The 24,732-nt window shown below is 45.9% G+C and overlaps 1 protein-coding gene across 2 annotated transcripts in view; it reads right to left on the bottom strand.

Annotated features, from left to right (window-relative positions):
* megf6a (multiple EGF-like-domains 6a) overlaps positions 1–24,732 on the bottom strand; it is a 75,328-nt gene that overhangs the window by 29,504 nt on the left and 21,092 nt on the right. For both annotated transcript variants that reach the window (XM_052091248.1, XM_052091249.1), the window contains exons 3-12: positions 19,916–20,041; positions 17,400–17,522; positions 14,444–14,566; positions 13,790–13,927; positions 13,342–13,464; positions 10,485–10,607; positions 1,450–1,617; positions 1,016–1,147; positions 799–927; positions 13–141 (exon numbers count right to left, since the gene is read on the bottom strand). In XM_052091248.1, coding sequence (XP_051947208.1) covers positions 13–141; positions 799–927; positions 1,016–1,147; positions 1,450–1,617; positions 10,485–10,607; positions 13,342–13,464; positions 13,790–13,927; positions 14,444–14,566; positions 17,400–17,522; positions 19,916–20,041 — 1,314 coding nt within the window. The remainder of the gene's footprint in view (positions 1–12; positions 142–798; positions 928–1,015; positions 1,148–1,449; positions 1,618–10,484; positions 10,608–13,341; positions 13,465–13,789; positions 13,928–14,443; positions 14,567–17,399; positions 17,523–19,915; positions 20,042–24,732) is intronic.

Raw genomic sequence — 24,732 nt, 5'->3', positions numbered from 1 at the left:
AGCTCAACTTACGGAGGTGACAGAATCTGCCATAGAGTCCTGGATCACACAGACAGGCTCCATAAGTGTGGTGACAGCGTCCGTTATTAGCACAGTTGCATTTTTTGTGGCAGTGCTTTCCATAAAGTCCCTTCGGACAGCCTAGCAGCAGTGAAAAAAGTATTACTACTAAGCCATCTAAAAACTAGTTCATTCTTCTTAGAACAATACATATTAAAGTTATCTCCTATGAATAGTGCAAGATACAATGTAACTTCAAATCAATTATAAATGATGTTAAATTATACAATAATTTGAGACAAAAATATTTTTTAAACCAGCCCATTTTTAATATAAATATGATATATACTGCATGGGTAGTTGACTTGTAACAGGTCCATGAGCTTCAACATCAAGATTTAAGGATACAATTTATATAAATGTAAAAGTGAATTTGTATATTTTAGGTGCTGCAACTGGTCACCAATTCACCAATTTTTAATCACCTTTTTTCAGTTAATTAAACTAACCTGTGGTGTCACAAAATTATATCTAATTTAAATGATAAAAGTAAATGTAAATAAAATACAGATATTCCATGTGGTCTCTAATTAATATGAGGTCATTCAAGTGCATACATAATAATTATAAAATAATTAGCAAAATGATTCAACTTGTTTTAGGTGGAGTATAGTATATGTCAATTTCACCAATATATTTTATTTAACCTACCAACTTGTATATCAAATGAAAGACTCTTTACACAAGTGGAACATTAGATTTGGCATATATACTGTTTCATTTGATTCCACAACTCACCGTTCTGGCACAGGTCTCCACTCACTCCAGGTGGGCAGCGGCACTTCCCACTAACCGTGTCACAGGTGCCACCGTTTTTGCACTTACAGGTGAAAGAACAGTTTCTTCCAAAAGTGCCCTCTGGACAGGCTGAAATGGACAATGAAAAGAATGATTTCTTGTACATTAATTATGAGAACTATATGTTTTGCATTACTGGGTTTCGTAATGAACATACTCTGATTACAGATGATCGCTGTCCAACCATCAGGGCAGTCACAGCCATCTCTCTCCATGTTACACAGTCCTCCGTTAGAGCAATCATCACATGTCAGACTGCAGTCATGGCCAAATGTCCCATTTAAACAAACTGCGATAAACACAGTATAAAATGTTAGGATTTCTGATAGATAAATGGGAAGGTTACTTAGAATATGGTAAAATTAACTACATAAAATTAAAATGGTAGGGTGGTTGCAAGGGCATTGATATGGTCGCCACCATGGTAGGGTGGTTGCAAGGGCATTGATACTATGTGGTTGTTAGTGTGTTGCAAGGTGGTTGTTTTGTCATAGAAAAAAAAAAAAAACGCCCATAGCTAACACCACTAATAAATGAATACATTGGCTTTTATTTTGTGATTAAATGAAGAGACTTGGAATAGCAACAAACTATATTTCTCAGAGAGAGTGCTCTCAGCCCGCAGTTCTCCAAAGCTGTCTCCTTCATAGTCATTATAGAGCTCCAGAGGTTGGGAGAAGTCCTGGAGGAGACTGAGATGAATAGGGGGTCTCTCAACCACCCGTGGACTAGACATAACCTCAACTGCTCTCTCCAGAGCTACAGAGAACAGAGAGAGGCAGGAATAGAGAGAAACAGAGAAGGAAATTACCAGATATGTTGACATGATATGTTGACAGATCTGTTGAACTAGAGTGTGTAAGGTAAAATGTCTAAATTGGTCATTAAAAACCATGACAGGGTGTTCAGATACTCTATTGTTTTGAAGGGGTTTATTTGAGTTATTATGATTGGTTGATTTAAAAGCATATAGAAATATTTTAAAAAATAACACTCTAAGAAATGAAGTAATTAATCATGTCCCCAGACCTTAATATGAAATTCCTATCATCTGAGAAATTCAAGCTTGAAGTAGCACCTGTTTTCAGCAAGTGGCAGTAAGCAAGACTTCAGATGTATAGGCAACATGCAGCTGTACGGACAACAAATTACACATAGGCATGCTTGAAATTGGATGAGACAAGATAATAATATGTTCTTGCGTTCCAACACAGCTGGACAGAATGCAATTTCAAATGCGGGGATCCCAAGATCTGTTTAACTTGACACAGCAACCAAAAACACTGTTTTTGACGCAACACAACCGAAGTGAGACACTCAAAAAGTGTACATTTATCTTTAACAAGCCCTTATAAAACTGTAAATCTATCTCAGACAGATTGATGAATATTATAGTAAAATGGATTGCTGTGGACTGTAGGCTAATGATAGGCTTATGTTCAATTATATCGATATTAAAATTATATTGCTTTCTAAAGCCATTTTTTGCTTTTTTCCAATGCTTTACTCTATTGCCACAATAATGTAATGCATTTTAATTATGTGAATATATATATATATATATATATATATATATATATATATATATATATATATATATATATATGGAATAATGTACAGATTTTGCAGTTTCAGAAATTGGTACTTTAAGGCATTCAACTGATCACAAAGTATAGTCTGGACATTACTGATGAAAAAACAGCACCATCACTATTTGAAAAATGTCATTTTTGAACAAATCTAGACAGAACCCATTTCCATCAGCCATCACTCCAACACCTTATCCTTGAATAATCATGCTAAATTGCTAATCTGGTACTAGAAAATCACTTGCCATTATATCAAACACATTTGAAAGCTATTTGGTTCGTTAAATGAAGCTTAACATTGTCTTTGTGCTTGTTTTTGAGTTGCCAAAGTATGCAATAGACTGGCATGTCTAAAGGTCAATATTAGGTCAAAAATGGCAAAAAAAGAAACTGCTTTCTCTAGAAACTCATCAGTCAATCATTGTTTTGAGGAGTGAAGGCTATACAATGTTTGAAATTGCCAAAAAAAAATTTACACAGCAGTCTTCAAAGACAAAGGACAACTGGCTCTTATAAGGACAGCAAGAGATGTGGAAGGCCAGATGTACAACTAAACAAGAGGATAAGTACATCAGAGTCTCTAGTTTGAGAAATAGATGCCTCACATGTCCTCAGCTGACAGCTTCATTGAATTCTACCCGCTCAACACCAGTTTCATGTAAAACAGTAAAGAGAAGAATCTGCAAAAAAAAAAGCCACTTTTGAAACAGAAATCAAAAAGAAAAGGTTAGAATGGGCAAAGAAACAGACATTGGACAACAGATAATTGGAAAAGAGAGTTTGGATCTTAACCCCATTGAGCATTTGTGGCATCAGCTAGACTGTAAGGTGTGTGAGAAGTGCCCTACAAGACAGCCACATCTATGGAAAGTGCTACAGGATGCGTGGGGTGAAATGTCACCTGAGTATCTGGACAAACTGACAGCTAGAATGCCAAGGTTCTGAAAAGCTGTCATTGCTGCACGTGGAAGATTTTTTATGGGAACTCTTTGAACTAGTTTAAGAAGAAATTTTTTCAAATTGTAATAATAATTTTTCACATTATTAATGTCCTGACTATACACTGTGATCAGTTGAATGTCACTTTGGTGAATAAAAGTATTAATTTCTTTCCATAAGAACAAAATCTGTACATTATTCCAAACTTTTGTCCACCAGTGTACAACAGAATGGTGTATGTACACTGTCGGCCAAAAGTGAACAGCTGAAAACCCGGCAGATGTAACACGCAGTCCGGGATGGCTCCACTCAGCCAGGTTTCCGTAAAACACAGAGCAGCGGAGTTAGAAAAGTTCTTATTTGTTTGAGTGAGCAGAAGCAGTTCCATTTTGTTGGCGAGCGAGTAGACATTACCAGATGAAAACTCGGCAGAGGAGCCCTAAAGCCACGTTGACAAAGCTTCACAAGTTTGACGGCTCGCTTCCCTCACGTGCATTTTTCTAATCGCTTGTAGAGCATAGCTGTACCTCCAAATAAGATGTCTAATAAAACGTCAGAATAATCGAACACTGGGGAAATTATTATCAGGAATGCTCTGCCGAATATTCAGCAGTTCATCCCTGGTGAAACTGAACAGGAAAGAGTGACAAAAAAAAACAAACAAATGTAAGAAAAACGCAAGAGAGCTCCACACTGAAGCAGCCGTTTGCGGCACCATCTTTCAAGCATATACTGTAAATGTGTGTGTGTGTGTGTGTGTGTGTGTGTGTGTGTGTGTGTGTGTGTGTGTGTGTGTGTGTGTGTGTGTGTGTGTGAGCGTGTATTTATCACTTTGTGGGGACCAAATGTCCCCATAAGGATAGTAAAACCCGAAATTTCTGACCTTGTGGGGACATTTTGTCGGTCCCCATGAGGAAAACAGCTTATAAATCACACTAAATTATGTTTTTTGAAAATGTAAAAATGCAGAAAGTTTTCTGTGAGGGTTAGGTTTAGGGGTAGGGTTAGGTTTAGGGGATAGCATATAAAGTTTGTACAGTATAAAAACCATTATGTCTATGGAAAGTCCCCATAAAACATGGAAACACAACATGTGTGTGTGTGTGTGTGTGTGTGTGTGTGTGTGTGTGTGTGTGTGTGTGTGTGTGTGTGTGTGTGTGAGCGTGTATTTATCACTTTGTGGGGACCAAATGTCCCCATAAGGATAGTAAAACGTCTAGGTTACGTATGTAACCTCCGTTCCCTGATGGAGGGAACGAGACGTTGTGTCAGAGAAGCGACACTAGGGGTCTCTCTTAAGCACCGATATTCACCTCTGGACTATGAAAAAAGGCCAATGAGAGTTGGCAACCAGTATTTGCATGTCCCGCCCCCGGACATACGGGTATTTAAGCGGCGCAAATACGGGAGTTCATTCAGGATTTTTCTGAGGAGCCGGAAATGGTCCGGCCACAACAGTGGCTCGGCTCAGCGACGTGGCAGGGGAGACACAACGTCTCGTTCCCTCCATCAGGGAACGGAGGTTACATACTTAACCTAGACGTTCCCCTTCTGTCGCTCTCTCCACGTTGTGTCAGTAAAAGTGCCATGCGCTGAGCCGTGTACGTGAACTGCTGATACAGGAGCGAGCAGGTATTCTTACGTGCAGGACGACCAACTGTATCAGGCTGCACGTACCCTTCCCCAGTGCCCCATTTAAGCCATCAGTATTCCTTATCCTTACCCTGGAGGGGAACAAGGTGCTGGCCGCCAACCTGGGAACGGGCCTCTTTTCTCTCTATGTTTCTCGCATAGAGCAACTAAGGCCGGGGCCCTTACATGCATTGAGGGAAGGGGTCTTAGCCCTTATTCAGGGCGGAGAAGACCCTGCGGAGGCCACGACTACCCGAGAGAGGAGGCAAGTTTAAGTGGCAAAACCATCAGAGGCCTGCTTAGGGCCTATGTGGAAAAGTCGGTGCGGTGGTGGATCCAGCCTCATAGAGGAGGAACATACAGCACGGCAGCCGAGGCAGCCATGACTGCCTAAGGGAAACGCGGGAGTCAGCTCGCCAGAGGGGACAGAACCGTGGTGTTACACACAGGGGGAGTCCGAAGGAGGCCTTACCTGTGGAGCACCTATACCAGTACAGGGTAGCTTGCGGTACCCGCAGTGGCTTGGGTCAGCCAGTTCCTCCGCTGAACTGCGACCCACGAGGGCTAGGGAGGAATCGACCAGTGTCCCAAACCTGAGATTTCCTGGGAATGAAGGCACACTGTTTCCCCTGGTTAGGGGGAAGGGCGCTAGGTGCAAGCGATTCAGGGGAGGTTTCTCAGATCGTGGGCGTGCCACCGAGTTCTACAGGCTCGGTACCTGAGAAAACACGGGACGATACTGACTCAACTCAGAGATTGTAGAATCTTGCAAAAGTGTTAGGTGTTGCCCAGCCCACTGCTCTACAAATGTCTGCTAGGGCAGTGCCCCTAGCCAGTGACCATGAGGACGCAACACTCCTGGTGGAGTGAGCTCGGACCCGCAGGGGGGGGGGCACGGCCTGGGTGTGATAAGCCAGGGAAATGGGTTCCAGAGGTCTGGGTACGGGTGCCAGAGCATGCCCCGTCCCTGAGAAAGAAGGTCCTTCCTCAGGGGAATTCGCCAGGGAGGGGCTGTCGTGAGGAGCGTGAGGTCCGAAAACCAAGTCCGGGTAGGCCAGTAAGGGGCTACCAGAATGACTGCTCCTCATCCTCCCTGAACTTGCATAGCACCTGTGCAAGAAGGCTCACTGGGGGAATGCGTGCTTGCGCAGCCCACGAGGCCAGCTGTGTGCCAACGCGTCTGCCCGAGGGGAGCCTCTGTCGGGCATACCAGAGCGGGCAGTGGGAGGTTTCTTGGGAGGCAAACAGGTCTACCTGAGCCTTGCCGAACTGGTCCCAAATCAGCTGGACTGACTGGGGGTGGAGCCTCCACTCTCCGCCAGGCAAGCTTTGTCTTGACAGCGTGTCCGCTATCACATTGAGGTTGCGGGGATGTGAGTGGCGCGCAGTAACTCCAGTCAGCTGCTGACTCCAAAGGAGGAGGCGGCAGGCGAGCTGTGACATGTGGAGGGAGCGTACTCCGCCTTGGCGGTTTATGTAAGCTACGACCGTGGTGCTGTCTGTCCTGACTAGGGCGTGTTTGTTTCAGTTAGCGGAAGAAACTTCTGCAGCGCCAGAAAAACAGCCAGCAGCTCTAGGCAGTTGATGTGCCAGCGCAGCGAGCCTCGGTTCCACCGGCCTGCGGCTCTGGCGCCCGTTGCATCACGGCGCCCAACCCAATTTGAGGCGTCGGTTGTGACCAGAACGTGTCGGGACACCTGCTGCAAGGGTACTCCTGCCCTTAGGAAGCATAGGTCTGTCCAGGGTTTGAAGGTTTGGCGGCAGGCAGAGGTAACTTTATGTTGTGCGTGCGCTGCGTCATGCTCGATCTCGGGACTCGAGTCGGAGCCAGTGCTGAAGTGGTCTCATATGCATCAACCCCAGCGGCGCGCCACCAGGAGGATGCCATATGCCCCAGGAGCTGTTGGAAGCGTTTTAGCGGGACCATGAGCCTGGCTTGAAGAAGCGAGGCATTTCAGCACTGACTGAGCACGCTCGTTGGAGAGACGTGCTGTCATTGGGACTGAGTCTAACTCCAGACCGAGAAAAGAGATGCTCTGGACCAGGGAGAGCTTGCACTTTTCCCAGTTGACCTGAAACCCCAAACGGCTGAGGTGGCTGAGCACCTGGTCTCTGTGTGCGCATAGTAACTCTATGTTATATGCGTATGCCGGCTTCTCGGAGCGGGGCAAGAGCTGCCTCTGCGACTTTCGTGAAGACGCGAGGGGACAGAGACAGGCCGAAGGGGAGGACTTTGTACTGATCACGCCTGGCCGTCGAACCTTAGGAAGAGGCGGTGTCGAGGCTGAGTTGAGGCGTGGAAGTACGGCGTCCTTCAGGTCTACGCTGCTGAACCAATCTAGATGCGGACGCCAGATAGAATTTGTTTCTGGGTGAGCATTTTGAATGGGAGTTTGGACATGGTCGATTGAAAACTCGCAGGTCCAAGATCGGTCGTAAGCCGCCGCCTTTCTTGGGTACAACGAAGTAAGGGCTGTAGAAACCCTTCTTCGTTTTGGTTGGAGGGACAGGCTCTATCGCGATTTCTTCGCACAGGGAGAGGGCATGTTGGCCGTGTACTGCGGAAAAATGTATGCCCACGAAGAGGCGGAGACCTGGCAAACTGAATTGCGTAACCGAGTCGAATGGTCGGTGCAGCCAGCGTGGCGGGTTGGGTAGTGAAAGCCACGCCTCTAAACTCCGTGCTAGGGGCACCAAGGGGCCGGGTTTTTGGGCGTACCCAGCGGGGCTCACTAGCGGTCGCGGAACAGGTAACACGGCGTCGGGAGGCAACGTGGCGTCCGAGGCTCTGGTGCTGAGAATAAACTCAAAGCACTTACCTTGCTCAGCGCACCCGGCAGAGGCGGGTTCGTGACTGAGGAGGAGGTCTGATGTTGGCGTCCTCTGGAGTGGTCTGAACCGGCCGGCCGGGGAACAGTCGTGGCGCTGAAGGCGAGGACACAGCGTCCATGGAGCGGGACTGTTGAGGCCTGAAAGCAGAGTGCCGTGAGAACGGCATTTGCGGGCCATGTGCCCCAGAGACAAAGGAAATAGCTCTTTTATTGAGAATTTGGGTACCACAGCCCGTGTTAGGGGGTGTGGCAAATGAAAAAACAAAGGATTCTCCTCCCGGCCCTCCACCGGGGGACCACCTCCGGAGCTAACATCTTGGGCTCTGGGTGTGTTGTCTCAGGAGCGCCTGGGAGCCTTCCGGGTCCTCGAGGGGGTCCATGAGACAGGGGGCATGCGCTTCCCACGGTTTGCTCGACGCTGGGGCTGAGAGCTGGGCCCGGGTTGGGGCGGAGCAGGGGCTTGCCTTCTGGCCGGGGGAGGATGCCCTCGGCGAGCAGACGGGGCATGGGCCGTGGCGGCAGGCTTGCGGCGAGGCATGATGCGAGAGATGGCCTCCGTCTGCTTCTTCACCATGGAGAACTGCTGGGCAAAGTCCTCGACAGTGTCGCCGAAGAGGCCGAACTGGGAGACAGGGGCGTTGAGGAAGCGAGTCTTGTCGGCTTCACGCATCTCGACCATGTTCAGCCACAGTTGACGTTCCTGGACCACTAGCGTGGCCATCGCCTGCCCGAGCACTTGCGCTGTGACCTTCGTCGCTCTCAGGGCGAGGTCAGTCGCTGAGCGCAGTTCCTGCAGCGTGTCGGGATCAGGGCCACCCCCGTGCATGTCGCGTAGTGCCTTGGCTTGGTGGACCTGCAGGAGAGCCATGGCATGCAGGGCGGAAGCAGAGCATCCGGTGGCGCTGTAGGCCTTCGCTGTCAGCGAGGAGGTTGCTCTACAGGTCCGGGAAGGGAGTACGGGGTGACCTCGCCAGGTGGTAGGGGTACCGGGGCATAGATGGATCACAACCGCCCTATCCACCTGGGGAATCGCCTCGTACACATGGCACGCTCTGCCGTCGAGGGTGGCGAGGGCGGACGAGCCTGTGGCGATGTGACGAGTGGAGAGGGGTGCTCTCCACGAAGACGTCAGCTCGTCATGCACTTCCGGAAAAGCGGGACCGGGGCGAGGCTGTGAGCGGCGCCCAGACCCCAGGAACCAGTCGTCGAGCCGTGATGGTTGTGGGGAGGATGGAGGGTTCCAATCCAAGCCCACACTGTCGGCTGCCCGGGAAAGCATGTCTGTCATCTGTGCATCAGCCTCAGCCTGGGCGTGCAGGCCCGAAAGCGGCAGCCCAGGGGAGTCCTCAGCATCAGGTAACCCGCCCTCCGATGCCGCGGCGAGCTCATCTGCTTCCATCGCAAGAGGGTCGGCAGACTGGCTGTGAGGTGAGTCACTGCTGCCTCAAGCATGGACGGGAATCAACGAGCTTGTCGGGTGCGTGGTGGTCGAGGCGTACCCAGCGAGCTGCACCCGCTGCCATCCCCAAATCGCCTCCATCGCCAGCCGCATCGTCCTCAATCCCGTGGGAAGAAGGAGCGACACGGGCGGCTGGAGTGGCTTGCTCATGGTTGTAAGCAAGCCGCGACACTAACGTTGTCATGGTCATGTTCTCGCAGTGAGAACATGAACCATCCTAAACGCAGCCTCGGTGTGATCGCTACCCAGACACACGAGACAGCGCCTGTGGCCGTCGGAGGCGGAGAGCACTCTACGCATCCAGAAACAACACAGAGGCGGAAAGGCATCTTTATAAAGACGGCGTCCTTAAAAGGGCGTTCAACGCCGCTGTGTTTTGCTCTTTTAGAGGAAATTACTCTTTTAAATAAAATCACTCTTTTAGGGAAAAAACTCGTGAGAGTTTTTAAATCTACACTGTCGATCGCCAGAGCAGGAATGCACAGCCGTGCAAACAGGAGAAAGCAGCTGTTGTGCGCCGTAGAATCCAACAGCATGCAGCAGAGGGATAACAGGAACTCGGTGTGTACACGCAGCAGTTGCAGAAACGACCATCGGCACCGAAGAAATTTTCTGAATGAACTCCCGTATTTGCGCTGCTTAAATACCCGTATGTCCGGGGGCGGGACATGCAAATACAGGTTGCCAACTCTCATTGGCCTTTTTTCATAGTCCAGAGGTGAATATCGGCGCTCAAGAGAGACCCCTAGTGTCGCTTCTCTGACACAACGTGGAGAGAGCGACAGAAGGGGAACCCGAAATTTTTGACCTGGTGGGGACAAAATGTAAATTATGTTTTTTGAAAATGTAAAAATGCAGAAAGTTTTCTGTGAGGGTTAGGTTTAGGGGTAGGGTTAGGTTTAGGGGATAGAATATAAAGTTTGTACAGTATAAAAACCATTATGTCTATGGAAGGTCCCCATAAAACATGGAAACACTACGTGTGTGTGTGTGTGTGTGTGTGTGTGTGTGTGTGTGTGTGTGTGTGTGTGTGTGTGATATATATATGTGATTAATTTGATTTATTATTAGTACATGTTATTAAATTGATTAAAAATGTTAATCAATTGACGCAAACTTACTGCAAAACACTTAACAGAAATCCACGGTTTCCACCTTGCATAATGCTGTACTTACGGATGCAGGAATGTCTATCCTCAGCAAGATGGTTTCCATACCGACAAAAGCACTGATAGGATCCAGCTGTGTTCTGGCAAATGTGCTCACAGCCCACATTATCAGACAGACACTCATCCACATCTGCACCAGTGGAAAACACAAAGCTCTTTAGAAAACATGATGCAATTGTGATGTAAATGCTGCTGTTTACTAATATTGAAGTGACAATAACTGAGTACTGACAACAGACAAAGGAACTCAAGAGAATTTATTGGCGAATTCCATTTGAAAGTGAGCAACTCTTGCCCCACTAACTCCAAGGGCATGAACACTTTAAATTGAGCACTCTGAAGGGGTGCAGCGTAATTCTGTCGTAATCAAACCTACAAAAAGAAATTAATCACTGCCACTTTATTTTAATCGGAATGTTATCTTGTTTGTTATGTAGCAGCAAAATGCATGTTTATAGCTGTTAAAATTGGTTGCAAACGAAAAACGTCTAGGTTACGTATGTAACCTCCGTTCCGTGATGGAGGGAACGAGACGTTGTGTCGAAGAAGCGACACTAAGGGTCTCTCTTGAGTGCCGAATATGCCTCTGATCTATGAAAAAAGGCAAGTAGACAGTATTTGCATACCCTGCCCCCGGACTTACGGGTATAAAAGCGGGGAAATACGTAGAGTTCATTCAGGATTTTTCTGAGGAGCCGGAAATTGTCCGGCTACCACAGTGGCTAGGCTCAGCGACGTGGCCAGGGTAGGGTAGATTTGAGTACCCGCAGTGGATTAGGTTGGAGAATTCCTCCGCTGAATTGCGGACCCACAGGGCTAGGGAGGAGTCATCTAGGGATCCGAATGAACGGGATCTCCTGGGAGAGAATGCGACACCCGATCAGTCCGTCAGCGTGTACCGAGTTCTACCGGCTCGGACCTGAGAAAACACAGGACGATACTGACTCAACCCTGAGATTGTAAAATCTCACAAAGGTATTAGGTGTCACCCAACCCGCTGCTCTACATATGTCTGCCAGGGAGGTGCCTCTGGCCAGTGCCCATGAGGACGCAACACTCCTTGTTGAGTGTGCTCAGACCCGCAGGTGGGGCACGGCCTGTGTGTGATAGGCCAATGAAATGGCATCCACCACCCAGTGGGAAAGCCTCTGTTTGGAGACAGCATTCCCATTCCGCTGTCCACCAAAGCAGACAAGGAACTGCTCAGAACATCTAAAGCTCTGTGTGCGGTACAAGTAGGGAGCACGTACCAGACACAGCAACGAAGGGGCTGGGTCTGCCTCCTCCTGAGGCAGCGTTTGCAGGTTCAGTACCTGGTCTCGGAATTGCGTGGTAGGAACCTTGGGCACATAGCCCAGTCGCGGTCCTAGATCACATGTGTGGTGCCATGCTCGTCTCGGGACTCGAGTCTGAAGCCAGTGCTGAAGTGATCTCATATGCCTTTCAGTCCTCTCAGGCAGTCAGTTGCAGGCCTTGGAGGGGAGCAGAGGGCGACCCCCCAGGTGGTAGGGTTCTCTGGGTACAGGTGGAGCGCAACAGCCCTGTCCACCAGGGGAATCGCCGTGTACCTGTGGCCCGCTCCACCGTTGAGGGTAGCGAGAGTGGAGAGCGGGTGGCTTTGTGACGTGTGGAGAGGGGTGCCCTCCATGAAGACGTCAGCTCATCATGCACTTCCGGGGAAAACGGGACCAGGGTGGGGGAGGCATGGCTGTGAGAGGCGCGGAGGCCCCAGGAACCAGTCATCCAACCGCGATGGCTGTGGGGAGGACTGAGGGTTCCAGTCCAGCCACACGCTGGTGGCAGCCCGGGAAAGCATGCCGGACATCTGCGCATCAGCCTCAGCCTGGGCGTGCTGGCCCGAAAGCAGCAGCTCAGGGCAGTCATCCGCGTCAGACGCAGTGCTTTCCAATGCAGCGGCGAACTCATCCACCTTGAGCTCCAGAGGATAGGCAGGCTGGCTGTGAGGCGAGCCGCTGTTGCCACGAGCACGGATGGGAGTCAACAAGCGTGCCGGGGGGTGGGTGGTCCGAAGGGGCGTACCCGGATCCATCCGCACCCGCATCGATCGATCGCCAGCCGCATCGTCCTCAATCCCGTGGGAATAAGGAGCAATGCGGGGGGCGGCTTGAGCGGCATGCTTTCTGTTGAAAGCGAGCCGCAACCGCAACGTTGCCATGGTCATACTCTCGCAGTGAGAACATGAATCATCCACAAACACTGCCTCGGTGTGATCGCAGCCCAGACAAACAAGACAACGCCTGTTGCCATCTGAAGCGGAGAGCACTCTACCGAATCCAGGAACTACACATGGGCGGAAAGGCATCTTTATAAAGACGCATCCAGAAAAGGACGTTCAACGCTGCTGTGTAATGCTCTTTTAGAGGAAAATACTCTTTTATAGTGAAAATCACTCTTTTATATATACTCTATTTTAAGTGCCATGCAGAGAAGGAGAAAAGCCACTGAAGTGCGCCGTAGATACAACAGCAGGCAAAGTGTCAGAGGAACAGGAACAGGTGTGTGACTCGCAGCTGACTGCATGCACGACCATCGGCTCCGAAGAAAAATTCTGAATGAACTGAACGTATTTTCCCGCTTTTATAGTGGTGGGGTATGAAAATTCTGTCTGTCAACTTCTCATTGGCCTTTTTTCATAGATCAGAGGCATATTCGGCACTCAAGAGAGACCCCTAGTGTCGCTTCTTCGACACAACGTCGAAGTGAGCGACAGATGGGGAACTTTCATTTGGAATGACCCTATGAGTAGCATCACCTTTCTGCAGTTTCAAATATGCCCTATGTCTCACACTGTAAAATATATTATTACTAATCAAATAAGGTTGTGAAAACAAGTTATGAAGTACCATCACATCCACAGCCATCTGAGTTGAGCCTGTATCCTGCTCTGCAGTAGCACTCGTAACCTCCGGGGTAGTTTGTGCAGTCCTGCTCACAGCATGAGTTTCCCTCCTCACATTCTTCTAGGTCTAAAAGGCGAAAAAATGCCAGTGAATGTGTTTAAACCCAGTACAAGAAGAGAGGCACATATTAGATCTCTGTAAAGCAAGTATTTACATAAGCACATTTCCAGTTAAGAAGAGGGATCATTATTCAGAGAAAACCTTCAGGGCACAGTCAGAAAAACACAAGAAATAAAACTGCTGCCAGACATTTGTTTTTGTAGTAAAAAATCACTAATTTTGTTTGGGGAATGATGATTTGAAGGTTTTATCAGCACATCTGGATGCTCACTTGATTTTGTACATCTGGTGATTTTGATTTGTGGTTTTACTGTTTACTCTTTTTACTCACCCAAACAAGTTTTGAGGTCTTCATCAAGTTGATAACCATGGTTACAGCTGCAGACAGGCCCGAGAGTGCCATGCCGACAGTGGTGTGAGCAGCCACCGTTATCAGAGTCACAACTATTTACAATCTCCATTTCAATACCTGCAGGAAAGACAATCATATAAAACCTTCTTATATTTATTTGAACGTAATTATTTATCCAAAGGCCAATGTAATTGCATTACATAACAAAATACCATAGACAGCACAAACACATAATTTCATGCCAAACATTTACATAAAAAATGTGTTTGGTAGGTTTAAATTATGAAGCAATAGATACAGTAAACTGTTCAAAATTAAGACAGACATGTCTTAGTTAATGTGCAGAACTACACCAGTGGTTACTCAGCTAGGACACCCACATTAACTTGAGAGAAACTGACATTATACATCCACTAAAAATGATCTCGGACCAGTTGGTTAAAAGGCATTAAAAATGGCGTAGAAAAAAAAGTTAATGCAAGGTTTAGAATAATTTGTTAACAGATGACTTAAAAGTGTTAAAAGTGACTTAAGAGTCCAAATAGCTTTTGGGGCCACTGTATGTTTCTGTGCTTCTGTGAACTGAGGTATGGTGTCTGTGCTCATTAGTTATTGAGGTGAAAGGTAACTCACGGTAGCATTTCCTGCCATCAGATCCCAGCTCGTATCCAGGATTGCAGATGCAGGAGAAAGAGCCTGGGGTGTTGCGGCAACTGTGAGCACACGCTGCCTGCCCTGTTGCACACTCATCGATGTCTGCAACACATCAATAACAAGTTAACAAGTTAGGCCTCAACAATAAAGATGGCCTAATCGGCCGGGCCAGTGTGAGAGAGTTTAAGGCCAGTCAACAGAACTGTCTGATGATTATGTACATGTGTTTTCATTCCTCATAATCTTAAATATTTGTATTTCTTTGATGCCTTGAATATTGTTGTTGCAAATTCTGCTTATGTATTTTAAATACATCACCAAAGTAAAGTTATGTGACATACAGTAGATGAGGATTTTTTGAAATTGTGAGACTGACATCCAGTTGTCTTGGAAGCATCAATAAGAATGGGTTTAAAATTATTTACAAATGAGTAATGCTTCGCACCCCTCTTGGAATCTACACCCCTGAGTGTATGCAAGCAAAAGTGTTATGTCCTGAGCTATATTATATTTAGTTTGTTGTATCAAAAGGTAACATAATTAACTTTTTAAAAAATTCACACAAAAATTTGTTGCAAACATAAAAACATATATTAGTAAAAGAGTATTTAGTGCAAATGTGATGAGCAACCACGGAAATGAGCAATATGTTAATAAAAGACAAATAATTTAATCCATTTATGTGCATATAACATTTGCCAACTTTTTTTCGGCATGGAGTTAGACTCACGAACGAGCACACGAATTTTGTGCTAAGGTGCCTCGCTCTCTTTGAGCCCGGCACAGCGGTTCCTCTAAAACAATTCCAGAGGCTCCTGGGGCATATCGGGTTGATGCCAATTACACCGCTTCAGCACTGGCTTCAGACTCAAGTCCCGAGATGGGCATGGCGTCACGGCACATACCTTGTCTTTCATCACCCCGTCCTGCCATCAAACTTTCAACCCTTGGACAGACCTCTGTTTTCTTTGGACAGGAGTCCCCCTACAGCAGATGTCGTGGTCACCACAGATGCCTCTCAACTGGGTTGGGGCACCGTGTGCAACGGGCACGCAGCCGCTGGCTCCTGGAGAGGGCTCCGTTGGCACATCAACTACCTAGAGTTGCTGGCTGTATACCTTGCCCTGTGGAGGTTTATCCCACTGATTCAGGGCAAGAACGTCTTGATCCATTCAGACAGCACTGCTACGGTAGCATACATAAATTGTCAAGGCGGTGTGCGCTCTCGTCATATGTCACAACTCACCCGCCATCTAGTCCTTTGGAGTCAGCAACAACTCAGGTCGCTGCACTCCACTCATATCCTGGGCAACCTCAAAGTCTTGCTCAGTGGAGAGCGGAGGCTCCACCCCCAGGTGGTCCAGCTGATTTGGGACCGGTTCGGCATGGCACAGATAGATCACTTTGCACCCACTGCCTGCTCTGGTACTCCCTAACGGGGCCCCCCTCAGGACAGACGCACTGGCACACAGCTGGCCCCGGGTGCTGCACAAGTACGCATTTCCCCCAGTGAGCCTTCTTGCACTGGTGCTGTGCAAGCTCAGGGAGGATGGGGAACAAGTCACCTTATCCGACAGCACCTCCCTGGCAAATTCCCCTGAGGAAGGACCTGCTTTCTCAGGGACACATGTGGCTTGACAACACGTATGGCTTGACAACCCATGTGACGTATTGGCCATGTTACCTCCCCCCAGCCTGGGCAGGATGTGGTCACTACAATCGACACAACGTCTCGTTCCCTCCATCAGGGAATGGAGGTTACAACTGTAACCATTAAGTTTTTTTTATAACTCTGTGCTTGTGTCCTAAGCCTCAACATTCCCTCTGATCTACTCTATATATCTTACATTTAATTATCATTGAGTGGTTATAACAGCTTATTTTACTTATCTTATGTGGATTTCATATATAAAATTAAGCAGAAAGCATGATATTTATTGAATATGCAGCCTGAAGCAAATGACAGGTTCTGTGACATAAGCAGAACTGTTCAAGCATACAGACAACAAACATATAAAAATACCAGTGCTCCCTTGGAAAATATGTATATATTTTTTTTATTATTAATTGTCTTTTAATTCATGACATCTGTCCTCAGTCTTAATAATATTATTATGCTTTAGACTGAGTTTATTAGGATAATTGAAGGCACTAAGTGTAGCAAAGCAGAGCTCGAATAGTAATACAATTCAGGAAGCAAATTGTGTCGTCTTCTGCCTTCGGACATCACCATAAGCACAACGGATCACGCACATCTGATCTGCACCAAAATCAACATGTAACAGATATTAGAAATGCATGTGGCTGCAATGTTTTCCATGTTGTTGTGCTCATTGTGTGTAACTCACGCTTACTTCTTCGACATGCTAATATGACTCAAAAGGCCACCTACATTCTATATGTCAATTCCTTAGCTGACGTCTTCCATCTGCTATTCGATTACTATTATCTATTCGACTGCGTAAAAATCAGCGGTAGATTGATTGTAACTACTCATATAAACATACTCCGTTTCAAACATCTCTGGGTTTGTTGAGTCACTCTCAGTCTGACAAACAGAAGATATTTTTGCCACGAATAATCACTTGAACAAATCTGAATGAGTGCATCTTCTCAACTTCATCTCCTTAAACACAACTGAAAAAGTGACTCTCTCATAGACTTCAGAGTGAAAAGCCCTGCTCCCTGTTTCCCTTGCCAACCCTGGCCAGTGTTGAGAAGATGAGCCATGTTCCACAGCTTTCAACCTTCATCTCTTACTTTATTTAGCACAGTGCTTCCACTGTTCTTCATGCTTTCAAACCATGGGAAAGAGACTTATTTTACAGTAGGAAACAAGAGGATCCAGTACATGAGGGACCTTACCATGTATCAGTGTTATTGAATTCAGTATGGAGAGGAAAGGTTTTTCACTGTTGCCGTCAAAGGTTTTTACCTTCACAGCTCTTCTGGTCTGGGGCCAGTATGAAGCCTTGGTGACAGCCGCACACAGCATGACCCCCTTCACTGTGACATAAGTGCATGCAGCCGCCATTCCTCTGTGCACATGGGTTCCTCACTGAAACACATGCCATTTAAATCAGATCTTATAAGTCAGGTCATTGGCTCTCTCTCTCTCTCACACATACATAAACACTCATTATCTTGTCAACACAGTATGCATACTACACACATAATTCCAACAGTCTCTTTCTGTTGAATTATTATACTGTCCTGGCCAATTCTTTCTCAGTGAATAGAGACATGCAGACTCTGCTGCTTAAGTCACGTTATCATGGTGGCTAGTAAAATGTCACACTCATTTCAAAAGTCAGGCACATGATTTGGTATTCTCAACCTCTTTTACATCTGTCATGTAACATATTTCAGAGTGAAATAGGATATTCAATAAGAAAAATGTTGGACTTTATTGCATAAAATAAAGATTTGGAAAAGTTGTATGATGGGTGGTTGAAGAATAACATGTTTGGAATAACATGTACTGATGAATCGTTTACAACAAGGTGTGTTTTAAGAATTCAAAAAGTGTCTGTTTTGATTTAATGTTGACTTAAGAAACATATCATACAAAGATATAAAGCATTTTTGAGTCCCTTCAGAGGACAGATTCAATATTCCATCTTGACAATATAAAGTTTGGGGAAAAATTTATAAGTACAGTAAATAGGGTAAAGATGGGGACTGTGTATCTTATGGTATAATACTGCATAGGGGAGCACAAATAATCCTGTTTACAGTCAGGTTTATCACTATTATCACAAAAAACTACTAAAAAACGAATGCCGTCTGTTAGTATTTTCACCCCCTGAACCCCTATACTTTGATCACAACAGTCTAAAATCAATTAAATGACACTGTTAGCCATTTACTGGATTGCACTCTTAACACTCACAGGCACTTTGATTCTTTCATGTTTTTAGTCACTGTCTAACACACTTTTGTTTGGCAGTAGATGCACATTCTCTCTCCTTCTTTCTTTCTCCTTTGCTTCACCTAATTCTCAGTGGTAACATTCACGGGAACAATTTTCTCTGGTAAGTTTCAGGACATTGGATCTGTGGGCAGGCTACAATGAATCTGAATTTTGGCAGGCACGCTGGAACTGACACTGGATTTGCCAAGAAGATGATGCTGTAGTCTGAATAATAAAAGTGCTTTTCAGTGAAAACTGCTATTTAGAGCAGGCCAAAATTCACAGCAGTTTCCAATAGTGCTGTTCAAGTGACACTAACAGAGGTGTGTTTTCAAGTTCAGAGCATTACTGTAACTGGAGTCATTAACCCATTATTATATTTAACCTTAAGTTTAGTACAGAAAGTAGGGTGAATTACAGTTGTCATGTGATAAAGTGACAATCACAGAACACTACAAGTCAAACATCAGAAACTACTCTAATTCACCCTATTGGTTGTACCACTGTTTTAAGGTGTAAACATTCTGTCTAAAGTTGTTAAATCACGATTCAGTAGTGTTTGCTGGACTATAATGACTTCAATGATTCACTCATCTTCGTCTTCAGTGTCTAAGTGTGTACTGATCACTATTGAATTTTCTACAGAATTGAATTAGTACTGATACAGAACTTCCAAGTTTACCAGAACTTCAAGTAGTCATGTGATTGGCCAATAACTCTGAGAAAGCAGCACATCTGGGGATTTAGTTGATGTCAATCCCTTTCTTTGTCAATAATTGTATGCCAAGAACACTTTAATCCATATGTCCAAGAGATGTTTATAAACATTCTTTGAATAACAGTATGTGATTTGTCCTGCCAGGAGACAATATGGGCATGCAAGTACATTTCCTACCTACCTGAATGGCAAACACCAAAATCTCAAACACTGTTTATAGCTACTGGTTCAGATTAGATTACTATAACATATTTCGAATCAGAAATAAAATATGACAACAATGGTATCTGTATGTGGCCAGGCCGTGATGGAGCATGGCTGGCACTGAATCAGCTCATCAGCGGGAAAGCAAGATAAAAGGCAGCCAGAGACACCAGTTCGAGAGAGCGATGCATGCGGCCGCATTGCATATGTGTCTGTGTTTGTTTACGTTCGTTTTAAGATCTTAAGCCGGTTATCGCCTCCTTCTTGCCCAACCTTTACCTGTTACAGTATCATAAATTGTCCTACTTTGCCCGAAATCATGCACAAAAAAAAGAGAATTTTTCAGGCTAATATAGCTTTGCACATGCATGTTCTAGAGTAAACATACTGCCGATTGGTTCTTTTGAATGAAAGGTGGGACTACAGCTGCCACGATTAGCACAACAATGCTCCCATTCATATAAAACTGGTTCATCTCCTCATGTCTCTGACAAAAATTGGCTCATCTCATATAACATAAACTTTTTATTTTGTAAAACTCAAAAATACGTCAAAATTGTGCAGACATAGTCAGATGTTTCAAGTTTAGCTTAATGAGTAAAAGAGTGGGACTCACATTTGCAGTGCTTGCCATCAGCGGTGAGCTGGTATCCATGTCTACAGCGGCACTGGAAGTGAACAGTGGAAAGCTGCACACATTCTTGCTCACAACCTCCATTCTTCACCACACAAGAAAGCACAGCTGAAGACAGCAGAGAAATAAGAGATTTAAGAGCCAGAGACAAACTTTACAAAGACTTGTTGAGAGAACTAAAACTAGGCTAAAGAGTAACAAATTCCAGAAAGTTTATATATTTATAAAAGTAATGTGCAAAAGTCTTTGGCACATAAGATGTTTAACAAAATCATTTTTCTTAAAAGGGTCATGAAATGCTATATTTTATCATCACTGAAGTCCACTGATAATGTTTTTTGACCCAAACCATCAAGATTTTGTAATATATTATTATCCGCACATTGCCGGAAACACATAGAAATTGTCAAAGACGTCCATCTTGTTAATGTCTGCATAAATCAATAATTTCAAATATCACAGATGTTCAAAAGAACGTGTCCATGATGCGTTTGTTAAGAGACAGCAGATGAATGAAAGAGACTGGCTCCGTTTCAGTGTTGTAACTTGACACTATGTCTTGTAAAAGTGTTAAGAAACATGGCAGTGGTCAAAGAGTCTGTGTATTTCATGTTAATATACAAATTCAAAATAGTAGGGGCCCCTTTGGTGTTTAGGAATAGGCCACACAAGGCCTGTTCTCTCGAACTGAGTGGCAGTGGCAGTGGGTGGGGCCAAGGGTGCAAAGATGCATGTTGTGGGATATGCAAATACAAATGACCAATGTTTTGCAACATCACGAACAGACAGATTTAAAAATGAGACATTTCAGCAGGGTGGTAACTATAAATGCTCTTTTTAAACTGTTTTAAAAAGTTTTGAGAAGTTTTGAGTTCTGACCCCTTTAAGATGGTTATTTATATCTTCAGCTTTACTGTGTCAATTGGAAATATAACTTTTAGACTCCCAAACGTTCCTTTTGCAAATACAATAAAATAGAAGAGCAGGGAGCCCCCCACCCCCACAGAGCCCCCTACTGAACATCAAGAGAGTCTGGGATTACATGAAGAGACAGAAGCTATTCAGACAGCCTAAATAGATAGAAGAACTTGCGAAGTCTTCAAGAAGCTTGGAACATCCTATCTGCCAACAACCAAGAAAAATTTTGTCCAGGTGTACCTATGATAATTTGTGCGGTTTTATATTTGTTTAAACCAAATGTTGATTTGCCTTTTTTATTTTTACTTGACTTTTAATGACATTAATTGGTAAATTAAAACTATTTATGTCATTATTTTTGAAGACATCCTCACTATGCAACATTTTTCACAAGTGCCTAGAATTTTGGCATAGTACTGTATTTGTGTCTTTAATATGATTTTAATTTGATTAATGCCACTTATGTTAATTAATTACATTCTAACTATTAAAATAAAAACTAACTCTGTTAGAGATTTTTGTGATTTAATAAGATCAGGTAGTCTAAGATATTAAGCTAAACAAATGTATTTTCTGTCATTACTTTGTTTCCATAAGAGTGCATGCATTTATTTAATACTGTGGGGTAGCACCTTTGGCTTTAATTACATCAGTAGTTCTGTTTGGATTGGACTCTACCAAGACAGCACATCTGGATTTTACTATTTTATACCACTTTTCTTTGCAGATAAGTTCAAATTGACGAAGACCTCCAGTGCACAGCCTGTTTGGGCCAGTTCACAGATTTATTATAATGTAGAAGTACATTTGACATTTATGCATTTGGCAATGAAGTAAAGCATGTCCATTGACTACACCATTCCAGGACACTCATAATCTTACTTCAAGTGATTATTTGGATCATTTGGCTGCAAGATTTGAATCATTGCTGTGTTGAATGGTCAAAGTCTTCATTAATTTTAGCTTTCTGGCAGAGGCCAGAAGTTTTACACAAAAATGCCTTTAAAGTTGAAGCTCTTAAAAGTGAAGTGTGTAATTTCTTCAGTATTAAAAAAAGTTTATCCTATCCAATCTTAATATGCAGAGACAACTATATGTAAGCCATTTCTACCTTGATTTGACTGAAATCAAAGTAAACTCTTTGGCTCTGTGGGACTATCAAAACATTACTCTTTGAGCATCCCGACCAGCCACACACACCAACACTGTCTGGACCAATGCTGTGAGTTTAGGGTTGGACTATCTGTTTTTTGACCAATTGAAGGCGGAAGAAGTGTTCAGTCAAAAAAAATTTTCAGATCAGTCATAATTTTTTTCAGTTCAGTCATCGTTTTACAGCTGCTGTTGAAAAGATATGAATCAGAAAGTCTGGTCTTTTTAGGAACATTCTCAAAAATGTACTCTCATGGTAAAAGTGAATGTGGAACAAATTAAACGATTCAGCCAAAAGCTTTGTTCACAACAATTATCCAAAATAGCACCAGCCAATTATTTTCAAAGCCGGAATTATTTAGGGATTACTGAAAATGGTTCACTGTTTTTTCAGGTAACTGATATGAGGTTTTGATGGAGAAAAAAACAGCCTCACATCTCAGTCAAGCATTTGGACTGTGATGCTTGTGCTACTCTGCCATTCCTCTGTTTTTCAAAGAGGACAGCCATCTCAGGACAGAAACCAATAATAATATTCAGCGAAACACCAAATTAACTTTGGTCAGGGAATGGTCGGGAGGAGTATGACGGTTGATAACAGACATTGGAGTGCAGGCACTTCCAACTTACCTCTTGTCTATACAATCCACTCTAAATATCCAGTAACCTGTACATTTATATTTGGTCCCCCACCCTAAGGCCCTGTTTACACCTGATATTAACATCCATCTCAAGTGATCAAATCACAAGTGATCAGCCAAGACCGATTGCTGTTTACACTTGGAGAGTAAAAGGTTTTTGAGAGTTACTGACCACTTACAAATGTGGTTCTCTTACGAGAGGTTCTCTCGTATTGCGTAAGCTAGCTTACGCTACGGGAAAGATTAATCTTTTCTGAGATATTGAAGCCAAAAAATTATCCTTAATTTTTGTATCCATTGTCAACGCAGTGCGGCAGCTGCAGACCTTGAGCGAGCTAGCTAGCGAGCTCATAGGTTGCTCTGCGGCAACTGCTGCAGCCTATAGACGAGCTTGGGCTGAACTCGCGATCCAATGAGAGGCGTCCGGCGCTCACTGCATCAAAGCCCGCCAAAATGGGCGTGACTAGAGTGCATATAAGCGTAGTTCAGTAGGCTGGAACCCTGATTTTCATCTCTTCAGCGAAGCTCTCTGCATCGCTGACTTGGAAGCCGCGTCGCCGCTCGAGGGGCATCTAGCAAGCGTGGACAGCGCTAGAAGAAGCCGGCCGTCTCAGCCACCTTCAGCCATCCTGCGAAGCTACGCCATCCGACGACGTATCCTTTTATTCAGCAAGCTAGTTCTCACGAACTATTCACAAAAGAGTACGAGCGTCTTTTTCAAGATGCCTCGCTCCACTTGCGCCTCATGTCGCGCCCTTCTCAGCACAGGAGACCGCCACATCATCTGGCGCCTCTGCCTGGGACTGGGGCATGCAGAGCTCGCCCTCACTGAGGGCGGATGCGATTTCTGCGAGGAGCTACCGATGTCGCACCATGCGGGCTCGACTCGGCGGTCAAAGCAGAAACCGCCACGCTCTACCCTCAGCCGCAGCAGGAAGAAGCGCCGCCACAAAGGCTGCCGGAAACTGTGGTTGAAGCGACTGCCTCGCCGAGCCTCTCCTCGAGCATCGCTCACCCTCCCCCCCGGACGCCAGCAGTTGCCGCCGAGCTGCCATCTCGGATAACGGCGGAGGATAAGGGCCGCTGTTCCATCATGGCTTCGACAGCGAGGAGTGGACAGGCTCCCAAGCCTCCTCCTCAGCCCAGGAATCCAGCAGGACCCGCGCCGGAGTCAAGGGGAGTTAACACGCCTCCTCACACAGGCCGCCGACCGCCTCGGGCTCGAGTGGTCACCGCCCCTGAGCAGGCACCTAACAGACTCGACGGCTGCTTTCTTCAAAGCCATCGCCGCTCTACACCCGCTGCCCGGCCGCTCCCTTCCTGCCGGAATGACATACGGAGCTTGCAAAGTCGTGGAATGCTCCTTTTTCAGCCAGGACCCGTTCACACGCCTCCACCTCTCTCGCGTCGGTGGACGGCGCCACTGAGAGAGGCTACTCCTCCATCCCCCGGTCGAGGACTCGGTAGCAGCACACCTTTGTCCGCCCTCCGCGAGATGGCGTTCCAAGCCTGTGCTCCCGCTCTAAGGCCTGCAGAGCGACTTCCACCTATGTTGGCCGCGCCTATTCCGCCGCCGGCCAAGCCGCATCTGCTCTGCACTCAATGGCCGTTTTACAGATCCTACAAGCAGACCTTCTTCGGGAGTGTGATGAGAAAGGCAGGCACCCAGAGGCTGTTACTGATCTACGAAGCGTGACAGACCTCGCCCTTCGCCCAGTCATGGCCTCGCTGACTGTGACCGAGAGACACTTATGGCTAACACTAGCCGACATGGGAGAAGCAGAGCGCTCCACGTTCCTCAACGCACCGCTCTCTCCAACCGGTCTCTTCGGCTCCGCGGTGAGTGGCATTGTTGACCGCTTCTCAGAAGTCCAGAAAGCCACCCAAGCCATGAACCTCTTCCTGCCGCGTCGCTTAGCTCCTCTGCAGGCCGCTCACGTGATCAGCCTCCTGCACGAGCCTCTTCACAGCGCCCTGTTCAACAATCTCAGACTTCTCAGCGTCGACAGGGTGGCCGCCTCGATCAGGCTCAGACAGCCGCCGCAGACCGCCGCCCCGCGGGCCTCGATCTAAGGTAACGCTGAAACC

The sequence above is a fragment of the Xyrauchen texanus genome, chromosome 25, assembly GCF_025860055.1.
Source record: "Xyrauchen texanus isolate HMW12.3.18 chromosome 25, RBS_HiC_50CHRs, whole genome shotgun sequence".
Classification (NCBI taxonomy): Eukaryota; Metazoa; Chordata; class Actinopteri; order Cypriniformes; family Catostomidae; genus Xyrauchen; species Xyrauchen texanus.
The sequence above is the reverse complement of the archived record's forward strand: the minus strand, read 5'-3'. Positions and strand labels throughout refer to the sequence as shown.